This window comes from Salvelinus namaycush, chromosome 25, assembly GCF_016432855.1.
Source record: "Salvelinus namaycush isolate Seneca chromosome 25, SaNama_1.0, whole genome shotgun sequence".
Classification (NCBI taxonomy): domain Eukaryota; kingdom Metazoa; phylum Chordata; class Actinopteri; order Salmoniformes; family Salmonidae; genus Salvelinus; species Salvelinus namaycush.
In genome coordinates, this window is record NC_052331.1 from 1,453,088 (window position 1) to 1,473,031 (window position 19,944).

General features: G+C 42.0%; 2 protein-coding genes across 2 annotated transcripts; one reads left to right on the forward strand and one right to left on the reverse strand.

Moving 5' to 3' along the window:
• Positions 1–827: 827 nt before the first annotated feature.
• LOC120020656 (type I phosphatidylinositol 4,5-bisphosphate 4-phosphatase-A) lies at positions 828–8,940 on the reverse strand. The gene is made up of 7 exons (XM_038964360.1): positions 8,763–8,940; positions 7,200–7,393; positions 6,719–6,825; positions 3,997–4,102; positions 2,475–2,527; positions 1,985–2,075; positions 828–1,749 (listed from the first exon to the last, which is right to left on the reverse strand). The coding sequence occupies exons 1-7, from the start codon at positions 8,878–8,880 to the stop codon at positions 1,606–1,608; spliced, it is 813 nt and encodes a 270-aa protein (XP_038820288.1). The 5' UTR covers positions 8,881–8,940; the 3' UTR covers positions 828–1,605.
• Positions 8,178–13,892, forward strand: LOC120020657 (type I phosphatidylinositol 4,5-bisphosphate 4-phosphatase-A-like). Its single transcript, XM_038964361.1, has 3 exons — positions 8,178–8,313; positions 12,919–13,112; positions 13,474–13,892. Exons 2-3 carry the CDS (start codon positions 12,960–12,962, stop codon positions 13,582–13,584), a joined length of 264 nt encoding a protein of 87 aa, XP_038820289.1. The 5' UTR covers positions 8,178–8,313; positions 12,919–12,959; the 3' UTR covers positions 13,585–13,892.
• Positions 13,893–19,944: the final 6,052 nt, after the last annotated feature.

The window sequence follows — 19,944 nt, forward strand, 5'->3', positions numbered from 1 at the left end:
TGCAGGAAGTGTATTCCCTTCACTGACCGTTTCCTCTCACCCTGACAGCATCCCAAAATGGTACCCTACTCCCTATTTAGTGCACTACTTTTGCCCAGAGCCATATACGGGCCATTTGGGACGCACCCCCAACCTGAACGACAGCCACTCCGAGGCACAGGGTCTACAACATCCGCGGCCTGCCTCTGTCATCAAGGACTCATTTTGACCATGGGAGGGTAGATTTTGCCTGACGACTCAACCCCAATTTAATTCCGCTGCTCTATGGATCTATACATCAGTCTGAACCTGCCATCCTAGTCATTTGTGCAGGTGTCAAAATGACGCGATTCATATCAGGCCCGACTCATCGGTTTCTGGGACCAATCAGAACAGTCAATGTTGACACATTTTCAAAGGGTCAGGGAGGAAAGCAAATCCCGACTCATTGTGGAGAAGAAACGTTAGATGGGTAGCCAGGAAAAGATGTACTGTAGTTCGACCATAGCTGGGTAGTGGGCACACTTGGCCCAAAGCCTGTTTAACATGGGCAGCACCACTGAGGTCATTCATCATTTTGAGGCTCTATAGTACAGTGTACATCTATGGGTTACACTGACAGCTTTCATCTAAGCTATTAGCTGTGTGTGTAAGAGAGAAGGGCTGTGTGTGTCCAGTCAGATTGAACAACTTCATCTCAAGCTCTCTCTCTAACTGGGCTCCCAAGTGGCGCAGCTAAGTCTAAGGCACTGCATCTCAGTGCAAGAGGCGCCACTACAGTCCTTGGTTCAAATCCAGGCTGTATCACAGCCGTCAGCGATTGGTAGTCCCATAGGGCGGCGCACAATTGGCCCAGTGTCATCCGGGTTTGGCCGGGGTAGGCGGTCATTGGAAATAAGATTTTGTTCTTAACTGACTTGCCTAGTTAAATACAAAATAAATAAAACTGCTTTTAAGGCTTCCAAGCTACTTTGGATCAAAGACTGACAGTCCCACAGATTATGCACCATGACGGGCAAGGGATGGTAACTTGGGTGACGTTCACCTTGCACTGGCCTCATTTTAGCTTCATTTGCCTTTCTAAAATGCTTCAAGGGTTTACCAAAACAAATAAATGATGTAAAATGCCCAAAAAACAGAACATGAAATCAGTGTTGCGAAGTAGCCGTCTTTTCCGAGGGTCGTGTCATAATTTAAGACTTTCTTCCACAGAGCCAAGCCATGATAGGGCCCGAGTGATGATTAAAAACAGGGAAGGGACAGTAGTCGAACATGTTAAAATTAATTGAACTAGTAATGCAGCAGTCACGCTACTGCTCCTTCGAGAGTAGGTAAATGTTTTTCATTATCCAGTTCGGAAACACATTGAACAGACTAAAGGGAAGGAGGTGGAAAACTTTGTTTTAATTTCCGGTTTAAATAAATAATATTTTAAAAAGCTCCCCCCCCCACTCCTGCGGGTCTCCTCTCCCCTGTTTTTGTGTGGCTTTGGGGTCAAGTTCCCCCCTAGGTACACATCTAGGAGATCAGTTTCCCTTCCCCCAATCTTAACCATTTAGAGGGGGAAATGCAAAACTGACCCAATATCAGCATCTAGGGGCAACTTCAACCTACATGTGTGTGTGTCTATGTGAAGTTCTGTAGGGGCTCACTAACACGCATGCAGGCCCAGTACAGAGCCCGGCCCAGGGTAAGGAGTACCAGCAGGATCAGCACAGCCCAGGAAGCATAGATACCCCCATAGTCTTGGGCCTTCACCCACGTACCAGCCTACAGAGAGAGAAAGAAAGAAAGAGAGCATGTAACATTTGTATTTTTGTGTTTAGTGGTGAGATGGGTCCTACAGACACAGAACAGAGGGAGAGAGAACACTTAACAAGGGTTTTTCCTGCCTCATGAAGGGGCTTAGGCGGTGGGGACATGGCAGTGTTTGACACAGCTACGATATGGGTTTGTCAAGTAATGTAATGTAATGTAGAGTGAACAGTGTGGAGGGTGTACTCACCACCAGCCCAGCAGTGGAGATGCTGAAAAGCAAGCATAGTAGAAAACACCACAAGCTCCGCCTTCGAGGGTACCTCTGACCAATAGAGGAGCTGCATGTCGAAGGGTGTGGTAAAAGAGAGGGAAAAATGGACCGTAAACATTAAATAGAAAGGGTAATTTTCCTGGAGAAAAATTGTCCGACTTGCTTCGGCTGTCCAAAATAACTTCATAGGTTTAAACAGTTGCTGAAGTTGCATACTAATAACAGGTTGTGTAAGAGTAACAGCTCAGACTTGAGAAGTTGCACACAAGTCAGTAAGGAGCTTATCCTGATGCCTAATGCTACAGGCTAATGGTACAGTCATCCAGCCACAACTAGGAGCATGTCCTCCGATATAACGTGCCACCAGCCACCACTGGAGAACATAATTTTTTAGCATATTGTATAATCCCGTTTAAATGGACTCCTCTGTATTGACTGGGTACTGTGTGGACAGATAGAAACTCACACTTTCTTGCAATGTGGGCACCTGGCGAGTGTCCTGTCAGTAAACTCTGTCCACTGAAACACATTACAAGACACTCATGTCAATATGATAAGAGTATACATCCCAATTGGCACCTTATTGCCTAAACAGTGCACTACTTTTGACCAGAGCCGTATGGGTTCTACTCAAAAGTAGTGCACTAAATAGGGAGTAGGGTACCATTTTGGATGCTGTCAGGGTGAGAGGAAACAGTCAGTGAAGAGAATACATACACACTACCTGCATATTCAAACACACTCAATCTAACCATATAACATTTACTTGTCTGTGGTTTTAAATGTGGTAATAGTTTGTTTTAATTAATTGTACAGACACTCACTGGCCAGTTTATTAGGTACACCACCCGTTCACGAAAATGAATCGCTCCCACAGACAGTGAGTCACATGGCCGTGGCTTGCCATATAAAGCAGGCAGAGAGACATTCAATTGAATGTTAGAATGGGCAAAACTTTGAGCGTGATACGATCGTCGGTGTCAGGCACGCCGAATCCAGCATCACAGAAACTGCCGCCCGCCTGGGCTTTTTCACTCACGACAGTGTCTATGGGTTCCCGAGAATTGTGCGACAAACAAACATTCCAGTCAGCGGCAGTACCGTGGGCGAAAGCAGCTCGTTGATGAGGTCGAAGGAGAACGGCAAGAATCGCGTAAGCCAACAGGCGGGCCATAAACAAATAATGACGCATTACAACAGTGGTGTGCAGAACAGCATCTCGGAATGCACAACTCGTTGACCCTTGTCACGGATGGGCTATTGCAGCAGACGACCACACCGGGTTCCACTCCCATCAGCTAAAAACAAGACGTGGCTCCAGTGGGCACGCAATCACCAACACTGGACAATTGAGGAGTGGAAAAACATTGAATGGTCCGGCAAATCACGGTTCCTGTTGCGTCATGCTGATGGCAGAGTCAGGATTTGGTGTAAGCAACAGCAGTCCATGGTACCATCCTGCCTGGTGTCAAAGGTACAGGCTGGTGGCCGGTGGTGTACCGCTGTCCAATCTGCAGCAACTGCGCAATGCCATCGCGGCAGCTTGGACCAACATCCCTGTGGAGTGTTTCCGACTTGTAGAATCCATGCCCAAAGAATTCAGGCTGTCCTGGAGGCAAATAAACTGGCCGGTGTATTTGTTGTTCATGTAAGAGTCAATAATACTAATCAGATTGTTGCACTCGTGTGCATAACACTTAAATGATTGATTCTTGGAGAACTTGTATTATTGTTTTGTTGATTTAATAGGGTTATATTTGCAACTCTTTCTTATTTTAACTGGAATCTGGAAAGATTTTACACTTATTTGATTACCTAATAACCCAATAAGCCTTTGGACACTGGACAATGTTTCCAAATCTTAACCACACACACTTTTACCTATAGACACAATCAAACATTTGGGCCCTGGTGCCCTTTTGGCAGGAATAAGGTTATATTTGGGATGCAGCCTACTGTATATGATAGCTGTGAGGGAAGGGTCGTACCAAGAAAGTGTTGCTGCAGTGTCCACAGGAGACCCGAGCTCCGGCCGGCTGGGGGTCAGGGCTGGCTGGACCAGGGTGGACCGGACCCAGGTTTATTATCCTCTTACTGGGGGAACACGACCACATAGCTCACTGATCAGTCTACAAGTCAGTATTCCTAGACTTAAATGCAACAGAGCGTCACTATACCTGTCAACTAAAATGTTTACTTTGAAGTCATTTTAGCAGATGCTCTTTTCCAGAGTCACAGTTCGTGCATTCATGTTTAGGAGGGAAAACAACCTTGCATCACAAGTAGACCCTTATTCGAAATAGCTGCTAACAGCAGAATCAGTGCCAGGATGGCAAAACAGCAACCACATAACTCACTGTTCAGTCTACAAGTCAGTATTCTTAGCTAGGTTTAAATGCTACAGAGCGTAAGTTCCATACAAGTCACCTAACTTATCCATGCACCGGGTTAGCCGAATACAGCCCTTAAAGGAAAACTCTACCCAGAAACTATCTTTTGGTATTTGTTTCATAAAAGTCCATTATTGATATAGTCCCAAAATGTTTTGCATGTCGGCAATCAAGTTTACAAGATATATAACTTTCAAAATACAGAAATACAGCCGGTACGAGCCTCATATGATGCAAAACGCAGCATTAAAAAATGCATCATACAGGCAGAATTTCTGTAGTTTGAAAGTTATATATCTTCACAACTTAGTTACACAGGAATACACCTGTTGTAATTAATGTCCATCATAGTCCTAGTTTACAGTAATCGTTACTTGTACAGTTGAAGTCGAAGTTTACATACACGTAGGTTGGAGTCATAGACTCGTTTTTCAACAACTCCACAAATTTCTTGTTAAACTATTGTTTTGGCAAATCGGTTAGGACATCCACTTTGTGCATGACACAACAATTGTTTACAGACAGATTATTTCACTATCACAATTCCAGTGGATCAGAAGTTTACATACACTAAGTTGACTGTGCCTTTAAACAGCTTGGAAAATTCCAGAAAATTATGTCATGGCTTTAGAAGCTTCTGATAGGCTAATTGACGTCAATTGGAGGTGTACATGTGGATGTATTTCAAGGCCTACCTTCCAACTCAGTGCCTCTTTGCTTGACATCATGGGAAAATCAAAAGAAATCAGCCAAGACCTCAGGGAAAAAAATTGTAGACCTCCAGAAGTATGGTTCATCCTTGTGAGCAATTTCCAAACGCCTGAAGGTACCACGTTCATCTGTACAAACAATAGTATGCAAGTATAAACACCATGGGACCACGCAGCCGTCATACCGCTCAGGAAGGAGACACGTTCTGTCTACTAGAGATGAACGTACTTTGGTGTTAAAAGTGCAAATCAATCCCAGAACAACAGCAAAGGACCTTGTGAAGATGCTGGAGGAAACAAGTACAAAAGTATCTATATCCACAGTAAAACGAGTCCTATATCGACATAACCTGAAAGGCCGCTCAGCAAGGAAGAAGCCACTGCTCCAAAACCGCCATAAAAAACACAGACTATGGTTTGCAACTGCACATGGGGACAAAGATCGTACTTTTTGGAGAAATGTCCTCTGGTCTGATGAAACAAAAATACAACTGTTTGGCCATAATGATCATCATTATGTTTGGAGGAAAAAGGGGGAGGCTTGCAAGCCGAAGAACACCATCCCAACCGTGAAGCACGGGGGTGGCAGCATCATGCTGTGGGGGTGCTTTGCTGCAGGAGGGACTGGTGCACTTCACAAAATAGATGGCATCATAAGGATGGAAAATTATGTGGATATATTGAAGCAACATCAAGACATCAGTCAGGAAGTTAGCTTGGTCGCATGTGGGTCTTCCAAATGGACAATGACCCCAAGCATACTTCAAAGTTGTGGCAAAATGCCTTAAGGACAACAAAGTCAAGGTATTGGAGTGGCCATCACAAGCCCTGACCTCAATCCCATAGAACATTTGTGGGCAGAAGTGAAAAAGCGTGTGCGAGCAAGGAGGCCTAAAAACCTGACTCAGTTACACCAGCTCTGTCAGGAGGAATGGGCCACAATTCACCCAGCTTATTGTGGGAAGCTTGTGGAAGGCTACCCGAAACGTTTGACCCAAGTTAAACAATTTAAAGGCAATGCTACAAAATACTAATTGAGCATATGTAAACTTCTGACCCACTGGGAATGTGATGAAATAAATCACTCTTTACCATTATTCTGACATTTCACATTTTAAAAATAAAGTGGTGATCCTAACTGACCTAAGACAGGGAATTTTTACTAGGATTAAATGTCAGGAATTGTGAAACTGAGTGTAAATGTATTTGGTTAAGGTGTATGTAAACTTCCGACTTCAACTGTATGTATGTATGTATGTATGTATGTATATATATATATATATATATATATATATATATATATGCCCTGAGACACTGTCTTGACTGAAGTAGCATCTGCTGCTGCCATGTAATGTTTTATGAAGGGAGGGAATCATTTTTCATATAACCGTTGTTGTCCGTCTCCCTCCGTCTTTGATTATGTGGCTACATCCCAAATGGCAGCCTATTTCCCTATAGTGTATTACTTAATTCCCTATATAGTGCAACTATAACCAGGGCCCATCTGGTCAAAAGTAGTGCACTAAATAGTAAATATGGTGCCAATTGGGATGCATCCAGTCTCTCTTTCACACACTCCTTCTCACTCAACCCACTTCCCTCCCCCTTACCAGTAGGGCCGGGGACAGGCGATCCTCTGGGAGGTAACTTTGCAGATGAGCAGACAGTTACAGGGGCAGCGGACATACTTCTTCCCTGCTGGCGCATTCTTGATGGGCTACAGAGGGAGAGAGACAAAAGGAGGAGGGACACAGAAAGGTGAACAAGTTCAATTCCATTTCAAATAAATCCGTTAGCAACGGCGCTGGTCCCATGAATCTGTTTATTTTCAAAAAGCTTCCACATGGAATTATAACTTGTCCTAACCTTTTATCTTAAACCTAGGGTCAATTCAGGAAGTCAACTGAATTTCCACATCCAAGTTCTCATAGAGAAGCAATGAGGGAAATTTAAATGTCAGATTACTTCCGGAATTGAAATTAACCCTGACATGCAGGTTTATGTGGTAGGTCACCCACCCAGCCTGCCCACTGTATACAACTTGTATGACTATAGATGTAATGACACTACAGATAGATATGTGTCACCCACCGTAGCCTCGTTGCAGACCCCACACTTGACCACATGCTGGTGGATCTTCCCCTCCACGCTGATGAGGCTCTGACACACTCTACAGCTGATGCCTGGTGCGCTGCCACTCTCTGGGGAGGTGAGGGGGGAGTACGGAGGAGGGTCCTCCCCCATAAGTACTGAGGGCTGGGTGGGGCTGGGGAAGGGAGGAAAGCCTGAAATGCGGAGAGGGGGTTTGGGGGGGTGAACATGACCGTTTGTCATTTAGCAGACAATCTTTTCAGAGTGATTTACAATCAGTGCATTCAACTAAGGTAGGAAAAACAACCACATATTAGTCATCGCAAGTAAAACATTCTTCAATAAAGCCCTGATTTTGCTGACAGTTGCCATTAGTTGCCATGGCACCCTAGTAGCAGCCTAAGCACAGAGCTCCTCTATACATTTGTACATATTTAGTTATTTTTAATAGCTTTTTTTTCATCAGCCCTTTTGTTTTTGATAACATTTGAGTTTTTATTGCATATATCTGGCGTTTTAGCGCCACCGATTTGCAGATTGACTGACATAATAATACAGATGGAGTAAGTAGTGCACTAAACCATGAAAGGGTTACACGGAAAGTACTATTCTGTTTTTGTACCTTTTAAATGAGGATTAACAAGAATGAGATTTGAGTCTTGAGTTCCAACAAAAAAGGAGCTTAATAAAAGGGCTGCAGGGGCTTATCTGTGTGTGTGTAGTACTATTATCGCGGAAATATGCAATTACCACTGTAATATTTCTAAAACACAAGAATTTAAGGTATTATGATGTGAACAAACACCTGTGTTACAGCAACTCATGCCACTGTTCTGATATTTCCGTACAGTAGCCCCTCCCCAGAAAACAGTAATTGGTCGACGTCTTATCTTGCAGTAATTATAAGCTTATTGAATGGCCCGAAGCGGTGCCAATCAAATCAGGTGCTTCGGTACACGCCTCAAACGAGATTAGCACACTAGCTAGTTAGCGTGAACATACTGGCGGTATATCTTCAAATGGTGATACAAATATTACACTGACATTTTTTCTTCTTCTGTAGGCCACTATAACATAACTTGCAATATCATAACACGTGGATCATCAGGATATGGTAAATTGCATATTCTGTATTGAGAACTAGATTATAGCGACGCTAGCTAGTTAGAAATCTTGCTGCAACTAGCTAGCTAGCTCCATGCACACAACTCAACAGTGTTTATGTTTGTTAGTTACATCCGTTTAACTATGATGCCTAAACGATAAATGCATAAAATGCCATAAGGTTATAGAGAAATATTGCCAGCCAACTAAGTTAACTAACCGGCATGCTTGCATCAACCGCCAGCTGGCTAGCAACCACAATATATTCCCAAAATAATCAGTGCAGACACAACATCGTCGTTACTATGTTTTACCAAATACGCGCTGTTCATGTTCCTAGCTAGACAGCAACTTGTGCTCTTGGCTATCTGGAAATCATAAGAACCGATGAGTTGTCAGCTAGCTAACCAGTCGACTGCCTTGGCTAGGTTGGAGAACATCCATGGCATGTATACTCACTTTGTGGCTTATTTGGTAAACCATAAGGAGCCGAGCCAGGTGACACTCCGCTGTTACCACCCCCAAGACCACCATCTCCGAGATCTGCCAGTAGCGGGGACCTCTCGCCGTCCGCCATACCGAAAGCAAGGCGTGGGAGTAGTGGGACTGTGCAAAGCGATGATATGGAGCCGTTGCGTCTGGGATTGTGCCGGGAAAGTAACGTATGCGTCACATGATCATGAGTTCGCTACTGCGACTCTGTCGGACCAAGTACTCCCTCACAATAATTGATCAACACAGCCCACGGCCACAACTACCTTATAATAAAACAATATTGAATAATAACAAACAATAATTGTAAGCTATAGCAAAGAGGGTGTTGGTAAATGTAGCACAATGAGAACAAACCACAAATACGCGAGTGTAACACAGGTTGAATAATTGTATTTCTTGAAATGCAAACAATATTCCATGTAACAGACCAAATGTATTCCATGAACAGAGTCGAGACTTTATAATGAAAACCATGGAACTCTAATCCATAGTGGCAGTAATGACAATACTCATCTTTTCTGCTTCATAACAGAAGATGGAAGCGCTGCACTCACCTGGTCACATTCCTACCTACTCCTCTCAACTCAAGCCTGTTACATGCATTGGTAACAAACGCCTGCATATTTAGGCCAAGCACAGGCGCAAAGTCCTTTGTTGGAAATGCAGAACACGTGTGGTAGTGCAGTTTGTATAATATTGGGTATTTCACCATAACTTGCTCGGTCATTCATTGCAGGTTGCTTTGATCCATGAAGCGGTTCATGGGTAGAGTGACCTCCAGCCCCTGTCTTTCACTGTAGAACAGGGCTTTTCCCTCCTGCCTGTGTACTGGGTGCGGAAGTTGTAGGCCCAGTTTACTGTCGAAGGGTGAAGAAAGGATTTAATGAGTTGGGAGGGGAAAAGAGAGTGAGACAGAGAAATTGTTTGTTTGTGTCAAACAGACAGTCAGACAGAACATTTTGTATTTTTATTGAACCAGGCAAGTTGGTAAATAACAAATTGTTATTTACAACGACGGCTAACCCTGCCAAACCATAACCCGGACCACGCTGGGCCAATTGTGCGCCGCCCAATGGGACTCCCAATAACGGCTAGTTGTGATACTGCCTGGAATCGAACCAGGGTCTGTAGTGATACCTCTAGCACTGAGATACAGTGCTTTAGACTGCTGCGCCACTCGGGAGCCCAAAACTTTCAAACGAAACAACAAGAGCAGACGTGTAGTTTCAATAAGAGTAGCTATTTATTTCCAAGAGCACTATTACAAATGTTTTTGTTGTTTTAGCGTAGGACATCTATGAGCGAATTCCTATGCATATTATAAGGGATTCAAAGTCTATACATTTGAGCGCTTAGAATTTACGTCCGAAGGGTGGAATTGAACCACTCTGCCGCTAAGCAGCCACCGGTTTGAAGCCAACACCTCGGATCTGCTCATCTGGACAAAAGGAGAGGAAGAGAGGGGATTTTCAGTCATGGCTGAGATGACAGATGTTTTAGATAGATATAAAACACTTCTCTCCTTATGAAGAAAAAAGGAGCATGAGAGGAGGTCAGCAAATCGTGGCAAAGAGTTTTCTGGCTGTGGATTGATATCCTGGAACTCTTTGCAGAACGATGACAGGCAAGCAACTTAGAAGTATGGTGTTCGCAGAACGATGACAGGCAAGCAACTTAGAAGTATGGTGTTCGCAGAACGATGACAGGCAAGCAACTTAGAAGTATGGTGTTCGCAGAACAAGGACTTTCTCCTTCACATCCATCCAGGACTATATCTGTTGCTTTGGTGTCTGGCAGTTGGATTTTCACCTGAGGATGGGGAAAAAGTTAATATACAGTACTAGTCAAAAGTTTGGACACATCTACTCATTCAAGGGTTTTTCTTTATTTTTTACTATTTTCTACATTGTAGAATAATAGTGAATCAAATCAAATGTTATTTGTCACATGCTCTGAATACAACATGTGTGGACCTTACAGTGAAATGCTTACTTACAAGCCCTTAACCAACAATGCAGTTTTAAGAAAAATATGTGTTAAGTAAAAAAAAAAAAGATAAGTAAAAAAATAGAAAATAAAAGTAACAAATAATTAAACAGCAGCAGTAAAATAACAATAGAGAGGCTATATACAGGGGGTACCGTTACAGAATCAATGTGCGGTGCACCGATTAGTCGAGGTAATTGAGGTAATATGTACACTTAGGTAGAGTTAAAGTGACTATGCATAGATAATAAACAGAAAGTAGCAGAAGCATAAAAGAGGGGTCTGGGTAGCCCTTTGATTAGCTGTTCAGGAGTCTTATGGCTTGGGAGTAGAAGCTATTTAGAAGCCTCTTGGACCTAGACTTGGCACTCCGGTACCGCTTGCCGTTCGGTAGCAGAGAGAAGAGTCTATGACTAGGGTGGCTAGAGTCTTTGACAATTTTTAGGGCCTTCCTCTGACACCGCCTGGTATAGAGGTCCTGGATGGCAGGACGCTTGGCCCCAGTGATGTACTGGGCCGTACGTACTACCCTCTGTAGTACCTTGCGTTCGGAGGCCGAGCAGTTGCCATACCAGGCAGTGATGCAACAAGTCAGGATGCTCTCGATGGTGCAGCTGTACAACCTTTTGACTATGGTGGTCTACTTGAAACATGTTGGTATTACAGACTCAGTCAGGGATAGGTTGAAAATGCCAGTGAAGACACTTGCCAGTTGGTCAGCGCATGCTCGGAATACATGTCCTGGTAATCCGTCTGACCCTGCAGCCTTGAGAATGTTGACCTGTTTAAAGGTGTTACTCACATCGGCAACAGAGAGCGTGATCACACAGTCGTCCGTAACAGCTGATGCTCTCATGCATGTTTCAGTGTTACTTTCCTCGAAGCGAGCATAGAAGTAATTTAGCTCATCTGGTAGGCTCGTGTCACTGGGCAGCTCGCGACTGTGCTTCCCTTTGTAGTCTGTAATAGTTTGCAAGCCCTGCCACATCCAACGAGCATCGGAGCCGGTGTAGTACGATTCAGTCTTAGTCCTGTTTTGACGCTTTGTCTGTTTGATGTTTCGTCGGAAGGCATAGCGGGATTTCTTATAAGCTTCCGGGTTAGAGTTCCGCTCCTTGAAAGCGACAACTCTACCCTTTAGCTTAGTGCGGGTGTTGCCTGTAATCCATGGCTTCTGGTTTGGGTATGTACATACACCTTAGCCAAATAGATTTAAACTCAGTTTTTCACAATTCCTGACATTTAATCCAATTAAAAATTCCCTGTCTTGGGTCAGTTAGGATCACCACTTTATTTTAAGAATGTGAAATGTCAGAATAATAGTAGAGAGAATTATTTATTTCAGCTTTTATTTCTTTCATCATATCCCCAGTGGGTCAGAAGTTTACATACACTCAATTAGTATTTGGTAGCATTGCCTTCAAATTGTTTAACTTGGGTCAAACGTTTCGGGTAGCCTTCCACCAGCTTCCCACAATAAGCTGGGTGAATTGTGGCCCATTCCTCCTGACAGAGCTGGTGTAACTGGGTCAGGTTTTTAGGCCTCCTTGCTCGCACACGCTTTTTCACTTCTGCCCACAAATTTTCTATGGGATTGAGGGCAGGGCTTGTGATGGTCACTCCAATACCTTGACTTTGTTGTCCTTAAGGCATTTTGCCACAACTTTGAAGTATGCTTGGGGTCATTGTCCATTTGGAATACCCATTTACAAGGTACAAAAACGGAATAGTACTTTCCGTATAACCCTTTCGTGGTTTAGTGCACTACTTACTCCATCTGTATTATTATGTCAGTCAATCTGCAAATCGGTGGCGCTAAAACGGCAGATATATGCAATAAAAATTCAATGTTATCAAAAACAAAAGGACTGATAAAAAAAAAAGCAATTAAAAATAACTAAATATGTACAAATGTATAGAGGAGCTCTGTGCTTAGGCTGCTACTAGGGTGCCATGGCAACTAATGGCAACTGTCAGCAAAATCAGAGCTTTATTGAAGAATGTTTCACTTGCGATGACTAATATGTGGTTGTTTTTCCTACCTTAGTTGAATGCACTGATTGTAAATCACTCTGAAAAGATCGTCTGCTAAATGACAAACGGTCATGTTCACCCCCCCCCCCCTGCATTTCAGGCTTTCCTCCCTTCCCCAGCCCCACCCAGCCCTCAGTACTTATGGGGGAGGACCCTCCTCCGTACTCCCCCCTCACCTCCCCAGAGAGTGGCAGCGCACCAGGCATCAGCTGTAGAGTGTGTCAGAGCCTCATCAGCGTGGAGGGGAAGATCCACCAGCATGTGGTCAAGTGTGGGGTCTGCAACGAGGCTACGGTGGGTGACACATATCTATCTGTAGTGTCATCACATCTATAGTCATACAAGTTGTATACAGTGGGCAGGCTGGGTGGGTGACCTACCACATAAACCTGCATGTCAGGGTTAATTCCATTTCAATTCCGGAAGTAATCTGACATTTGAATTTCCCTCATTGCTTCTCTATGAGAACTTGGATGTGGAAATTCAGTTGACTTCCTGAATTGACCCTAGGTTTAAGTTATAATTCCATGTGGAAGCTTTTTGAAAATAAACAGATTCATGGGACCAGCACCGTTGCTAACGGATTTATTTGAAATGGAATTGAACTTGTTCACCTTTCTGTGTCCCTCCTCCTTTTGTCTCTCTCCCTCTGTAGCCCATCAAGAATGCGCCAGCAGGGAAGAAGTATGTCCGCTGCCCCTGTAACTGTCTGCTCATCTGCAAAGTTACCTCCCAAAGGATCGCCTGTCCCCGGCCCTACTGGTAAGGGGGAGGGAAGAGGGTTGAGTGAGAAGGAGTGTGTGAAAGAGAGACTGGATGCATCCCAATTGGCACCATATTTACTATTTAGTGCACTACTTTTGACCAGATGGGCCCTGGTTATAGTGCACTATATAGGGAATTAAGTAATAGACTATAGGGAAATAGGCTGCCATTTGGGATGTAGCCACATAATCAAAGACGGAGGGAGACGGACAAAAACGGTTATATGAAAAATGATTCCCTCCCTTCATAAAACATTACATGGCAGCAGCAGATGCTACTTCAGTCAAGGCAACAGTGTCTCAGGGCATATATATATATACATACATACATACATACATACATACATACATACATACATACATACATACATACATACATACATACATACATACATACATACATACATACATACATACATACATACATACATACATACATACATACATACATACATACATACATACATACATACATACATACATACATACATACATACATACATACATACATACATACATACATACATACATACATACATACATACATACATACATACATACATACATACATACATACATACATACATACATACATACATACATACATACATACATACATACATACATACATACATACATACATACATACATACATACATACATACATACATACATACATACATACATACATACATACATACATACATACATACATACATACATACATACATACATACATACATACATACATACATACATACATACATACATACATACATACATACATACATACATACATACATACATACATACATACATACATACATACATACATACATACATACATACATACATACATACATACATACATACATACATACATACATACATACATACATACATACATACATACATACATACATACATACATACATACATACATACATACATACATACATACATACATACATACATACATACATACATACATACATACATACATACATACATACATACATACATACATACATACATACATACATACATACATACATACATACATACATACATACATACATACATACATACATACATACATACATACATACATACATACATACATACATACATACATACATACATACATACATACATACATACATACATACATACATACATACATACATACATACATACAGTTGAAGTCGGAAGTTTACATACACCTTAACCAAATACATTTACACTCAGTTTCACAATTCCTGAGATTTAATCCTAGTAAAAATTCCCTTTCTTAGGTCAGTTAGGATCACCACTTTATTTTTAAAATGTGAAATGTCAGAATAATGGTAAAGAGTGATTTTATTTCATCACATTCCCAGTGGGTCAGAAGTTTACATACACTCAATTAGTATTTGGTAGCATTGCCTTTAAATTGTTTATCCTGGGTCAAACGTTTCGGGTAGCCTTCCACAAGCTTCCCACAATAAGCTGGGTGAATTGTGGCCCATTCCTCCTGACAGAGCTGGTGTAACTGAGTCAGGTTTTTAGGCCTCCTTGCTCGCACACGCTTTTTCACTTCTGCCCACAAATTTTCTATGGGATTGAGGGCAGGGCTTGTGATGGTCACTCCAATACCTTGACTTTGTTGTCCTTAAGGCATTTTGCCACAACTTTGAAGTATGCTTGGGGTCATTGTCCATTTGGAATACCCATTTACGACCAAGCTAACTTCCTGACTGATGTCTTGAGATGTTGCTTCAATATATCCACATAATTTTCCATCCTTATGATGCCATCTATTTTGTGAAGTGCACCAGTCCCTCCTGCAGCAAAGCACCCCCACAACATGATGCTGCCACCCCCGTGCTTCACGGTTGGGATGGTGTTCTTCGGCTTCCAAGCCTCCCACTTTTTCCTCTAAACACAACAATGGTCATTATGGCCAAACAGTTCTGTTTTTGTTTCATCAGACCAGAGGACATTTCTCCAAAAAGTACGATCTTTGTCCCCATGTGCAGTTGCAAACCGTAGTCTGGCTTTTTTATAGCGGTTTTGGAGCAGTGGCTTCTTCCTTGCTGTGCGGCCTTTCAGGTTGTCCATATAGGACTCGTTTTGGTGTGGATATAGATACTTTTGTACCTGTTTCCTCCAGCATCTTCACAAGGTCCTTTGCTGTTGTTCTGGGATTGAGTTGCACTTTTCGCACCAAAGTGCGTTCATCTCTAGGAGACAGAACGCGTCTCTTTCCTGACCGGTATGATGGCTGCGTGGTCCCATGGTGTTTATACTTGCGTACTATTGTTTATACAGATGAACGTGGTACCTTCAGGCGTTTGGAAATTGCTCACAAGGATGAACCAGACTTGTGGAGGTCTACAATTTTTGGGGCTGATTTCTTTTGATTTTCCCATGATGTCAAGCAAAGATGCACTGAGTTTGAAGGTAGGCCTTGAAATACATCCACAGGTACACCTCCAATTGACTCAAATTGACTCAAATTATGTCAATTAGCCTATCAGAAGCTTCTAAAGCCATGACGTCATTTTCTGGAATTTTCCAAACTGTTTAAAGGCACAGTCAACTTAGTGTATGTAAACTTCTGACCCACTTGAATTGTGATACTGTGAATTATAAGTGAAATAATCTGTCCGTAAACAATTGTTGGAAAAATTACTTGTGTCATGCACAAAGTAGATGTCCCAACCGACTTGCCAAAACTATAGTTTGTTAACAAGAAATTTATGGAGTGGTTGAAAAACGAGTTTTAATGACTCCAACTTAAGTGTATGTAAACTTCCGACTTCAACTGTGCGTATGGTTACTGTGGGGACGACGTCAACGATGCTCTTATTGATGAAGCCAGTGACTGATGTGTTATTTATGAAGCCAGTGACTGATGTGGTGTACTCCTCAATGCCATCCAAAGAATCCCGGAACATATTCCAGTCTGTGCTAGCAAAACAGTCCTGTAGTTTAAGATCTGCTTCATCTGAACACTTTTTTATTGACCAAGTCACTGGGGCTTCCTGCTTTAGTTTTTGCTTGTAAGCAGGAATCAGGAGGATAGAATTATGGTCAGATTTGCCAAATTGTGGGCGAGGGAGAGCTTTGTACATTTCTCTGTGTGTGGAATAGAGGTGGTCTAAAGTTTTTTTCCCTCTGGTTGCACATTTAACATGCTGGTAGAAATGAGGTAAAACGGATGTAAGTTTCCCTGCATTAAAGACATCAAAACTATGAAATAACACATATGGAATCATGTAGTAACCCAAAAAGTTTTAAACAAATTAAATTATTTTTGAGATTTTTCAAAGTAGCCACCCTTTGCCACACACACACAGAAAGTGTACACAAGCAAGCCAACAACAAACACAATGATCAGTGAGACGTGGTAACTGTCTTGTCTTGAATGTTGTTTTATTTTTCTTGACGACTGCAAACTTGTCTCTGTCTCAAATGGCACCTTATTCTCTATATAGTGCACTACTTTTGACCAGGGCCTATAGGGCTCTAATCAAAAGCAATGCATTATGTAGGGAATAGGATGCCATTTGGGATGTACATACTTAGGCTGTGGCCGGCTGTTCTGTGAGGTCATCAATCTGTCATCCCTCTGTCACCTCCTCATTCCAGATGGCATTACTGTCCTTCTTTGCATAGTCTGTTATACCTCCAAAATGGCACCCTAGTCTCTATGTAGTGGACTACTTTTGACCAGAGCCCTATGGGTCCCAGTCAAAAGTAGTGCCCATAAGGAATGGGGTGCCTTTTTGTCACTTAAGAGGTTGTTATTGCCCTGATATAAGCCATTTTGGTAAGTTGGTCAACCATTGTTTGTAAGTGCTGTGATAAAATACTGTGTAAAACAATGAATTTGAAGAATGAATCTGCACTGTATGTTTGTTAGCTAGCTAGCCAGCCATTCCGTAGATGTGCCAATATGCCAACATTTCATTCAAACAATGCTGTTTGAATGCTGTTTCATTCAAACAATGGCTGAAATCAGTGATAGGCCATCAGACTGCTAAACAGCAATCACTAACTCAGAGAGGCTGCTGCCTACATTGAGAACCAATCACTGGCCACTTTAATAAATGGATCACTAGTCACTTATACAATGCACTCTAAATAATGCCACTTTAATAATGTTTACATATCTTACATTACTCATATCACATGTATATTCTGTATTTTATAGCATCTATTGCACCTTGCCTGTGCCGCTCGGCCATCGCTCATCCATATACTTACATATACATATTCTCATTCACCCCTTCAGATTTGTGTGTATTAGGTAGTGGTTAGGGAATTGTTAGATTACTTGTTAGATATTACTGCACTGTCGGAACTAGAAGCACAAGCATGTTGCAACACTCGCATTAACATCTGCTAACCATGTGTATGTGACAAATACATTTTGATTTGACTTAAATTGTAAATGCAACAAGTACTGATATTGTATCATGCAGCCTAATAACACTCACAGCTCTCCAATAAAACAATCATTGAGAAATGTATGGTCTATTTACATAGATTTTAGATGCTATTTATACAGAAAACTGGCATAAAACCTATTTAACTGTATAAGGATATGACAATATTATGTTTTTTTTTTGTTATTATATTGACAATATTTCTATTACACAATTGCTGATATAACACATGCCTTACTTTTATTTTCCTGCATAAGTAAAATCAGGAAATGCATCACCTATGCCTCTACTGCCATTAATTCCAAAATTAGACTGGTTTTGGATTTCTCCCAGGTGGCTTCTATTTTCCCGCATTCTGGAACTTTTATGGTTTATGACATAGCCCCTCTAGTAATTGAATAGGATCTCTATGGTTTTAGCAGCTTATCTCAATGATGAACGTTAGCAATGCCTTACCTTACAATCATCTTCATAATCCTCGTCCTGCGTGGATAAGAGGGCAGAGAGGTCTTGTAGATTCTGGAATAATGACCCCCCCCCATTTGTGAAATAATTCACGTGCTCGAGCAAAGGCTCCCTGGCAAAGTCAGTTACTGCTAGCATGTTGCAACAAACAATATCGCTGGATACTTACATTATCGAGCTAAACTTAATGGCTAATATATTTCAGTGTACCTAAAATAGGCGAATCAACTTTGTCTTAACAAAATACGTTCACAGCGACAGCATGATGTGCCAGTCCCAAAAACAGGGAATGTGTTGGTCGTACTGCTGTTTCCTGGGAGACAGTTGCGCGGCTTTTTTCGATGCCATGGAGACCGTGACGACGTCATCTCCTTTCAGACGAGTGGGAATGGCGAGAACCATAGAACGATACTATTACGTTCTAATTATATGAGTAAAACAACAACAGAACATGTCAGACTGGCACTCGTACTCAGATCTGAAATGACAGGATAGGTGAAATCCACGAGGTGAAGCAAATACCATATTTTTTAAACTTATTATTTTCAGATATACAGGAGTGCTTAGGAATTCTTGGGAATTCAGCACACCTCTCTTTGACCCTCTGGTCCTCAGAATTCATTTGACTCTGGTCCTCAGAATTCATCCGCTCCTCTCCCATGTTCTTCTCTCTCACTGGGTTGTCACTTGCTACTACAGCCACAATGTCAAAATTGGCTATATCATAAAAATGGATGAAAACAAAAATGAACTTTTTGGACTTAATTTAAGGTTAGTCATAAGGTTAGCAGTGTAGTTAGGGTTAGTTTTCAAATCATATTTTAAGAATAGAAATTGTAACAAATAGGTGGGGTTTTGCCATAAAGCTGTGGTAACTAGTGATGACCTTCTCCCTGAGCATGACCCTGTTGCCTAGGAAACAGCGGGGACCCCTCAATGTGCCAGCCAACAGGCCTGAGCTCTTCAGTTCCATCGTGAGGACAAGATAGGGATTTCATCCTAGGGATTGGTGAACTGGTACACTAGTCTCTTCTCACAGATGCTGTGCCACATTGAGTGAACTGGCAACTTCTGATTTGTCAAGTATTGCCAATAGACTCTAACCCAGATTGTCTCACACAAAACAAATTGTTGGACAAATGGATTGACCGAAGTGAAATTGTTCAGTGAAACGGTATACCCCAAAGGATTAACAGTGAAAAAGTACAATAAAGACCACATTGATAAAAGTGAGGGGCAAAGATGAATAAAGTTTGTGTGGAATACAGTTTATTAATTCTTATAGAATTCAATATTAAAAACGCTCACATATGTACACAGCAGCAGAAGCAGGAGGTTGGGCTAAGCTGAGCAGGACATTGGTGTGTTTAAATCCTATGAGGCTATCGAAAGAAGATATTTCATTGTGCTACTTATATTCTATGTGAAAGCGCACTGAAACATTCCCAAGAGAGCAAATGCTTG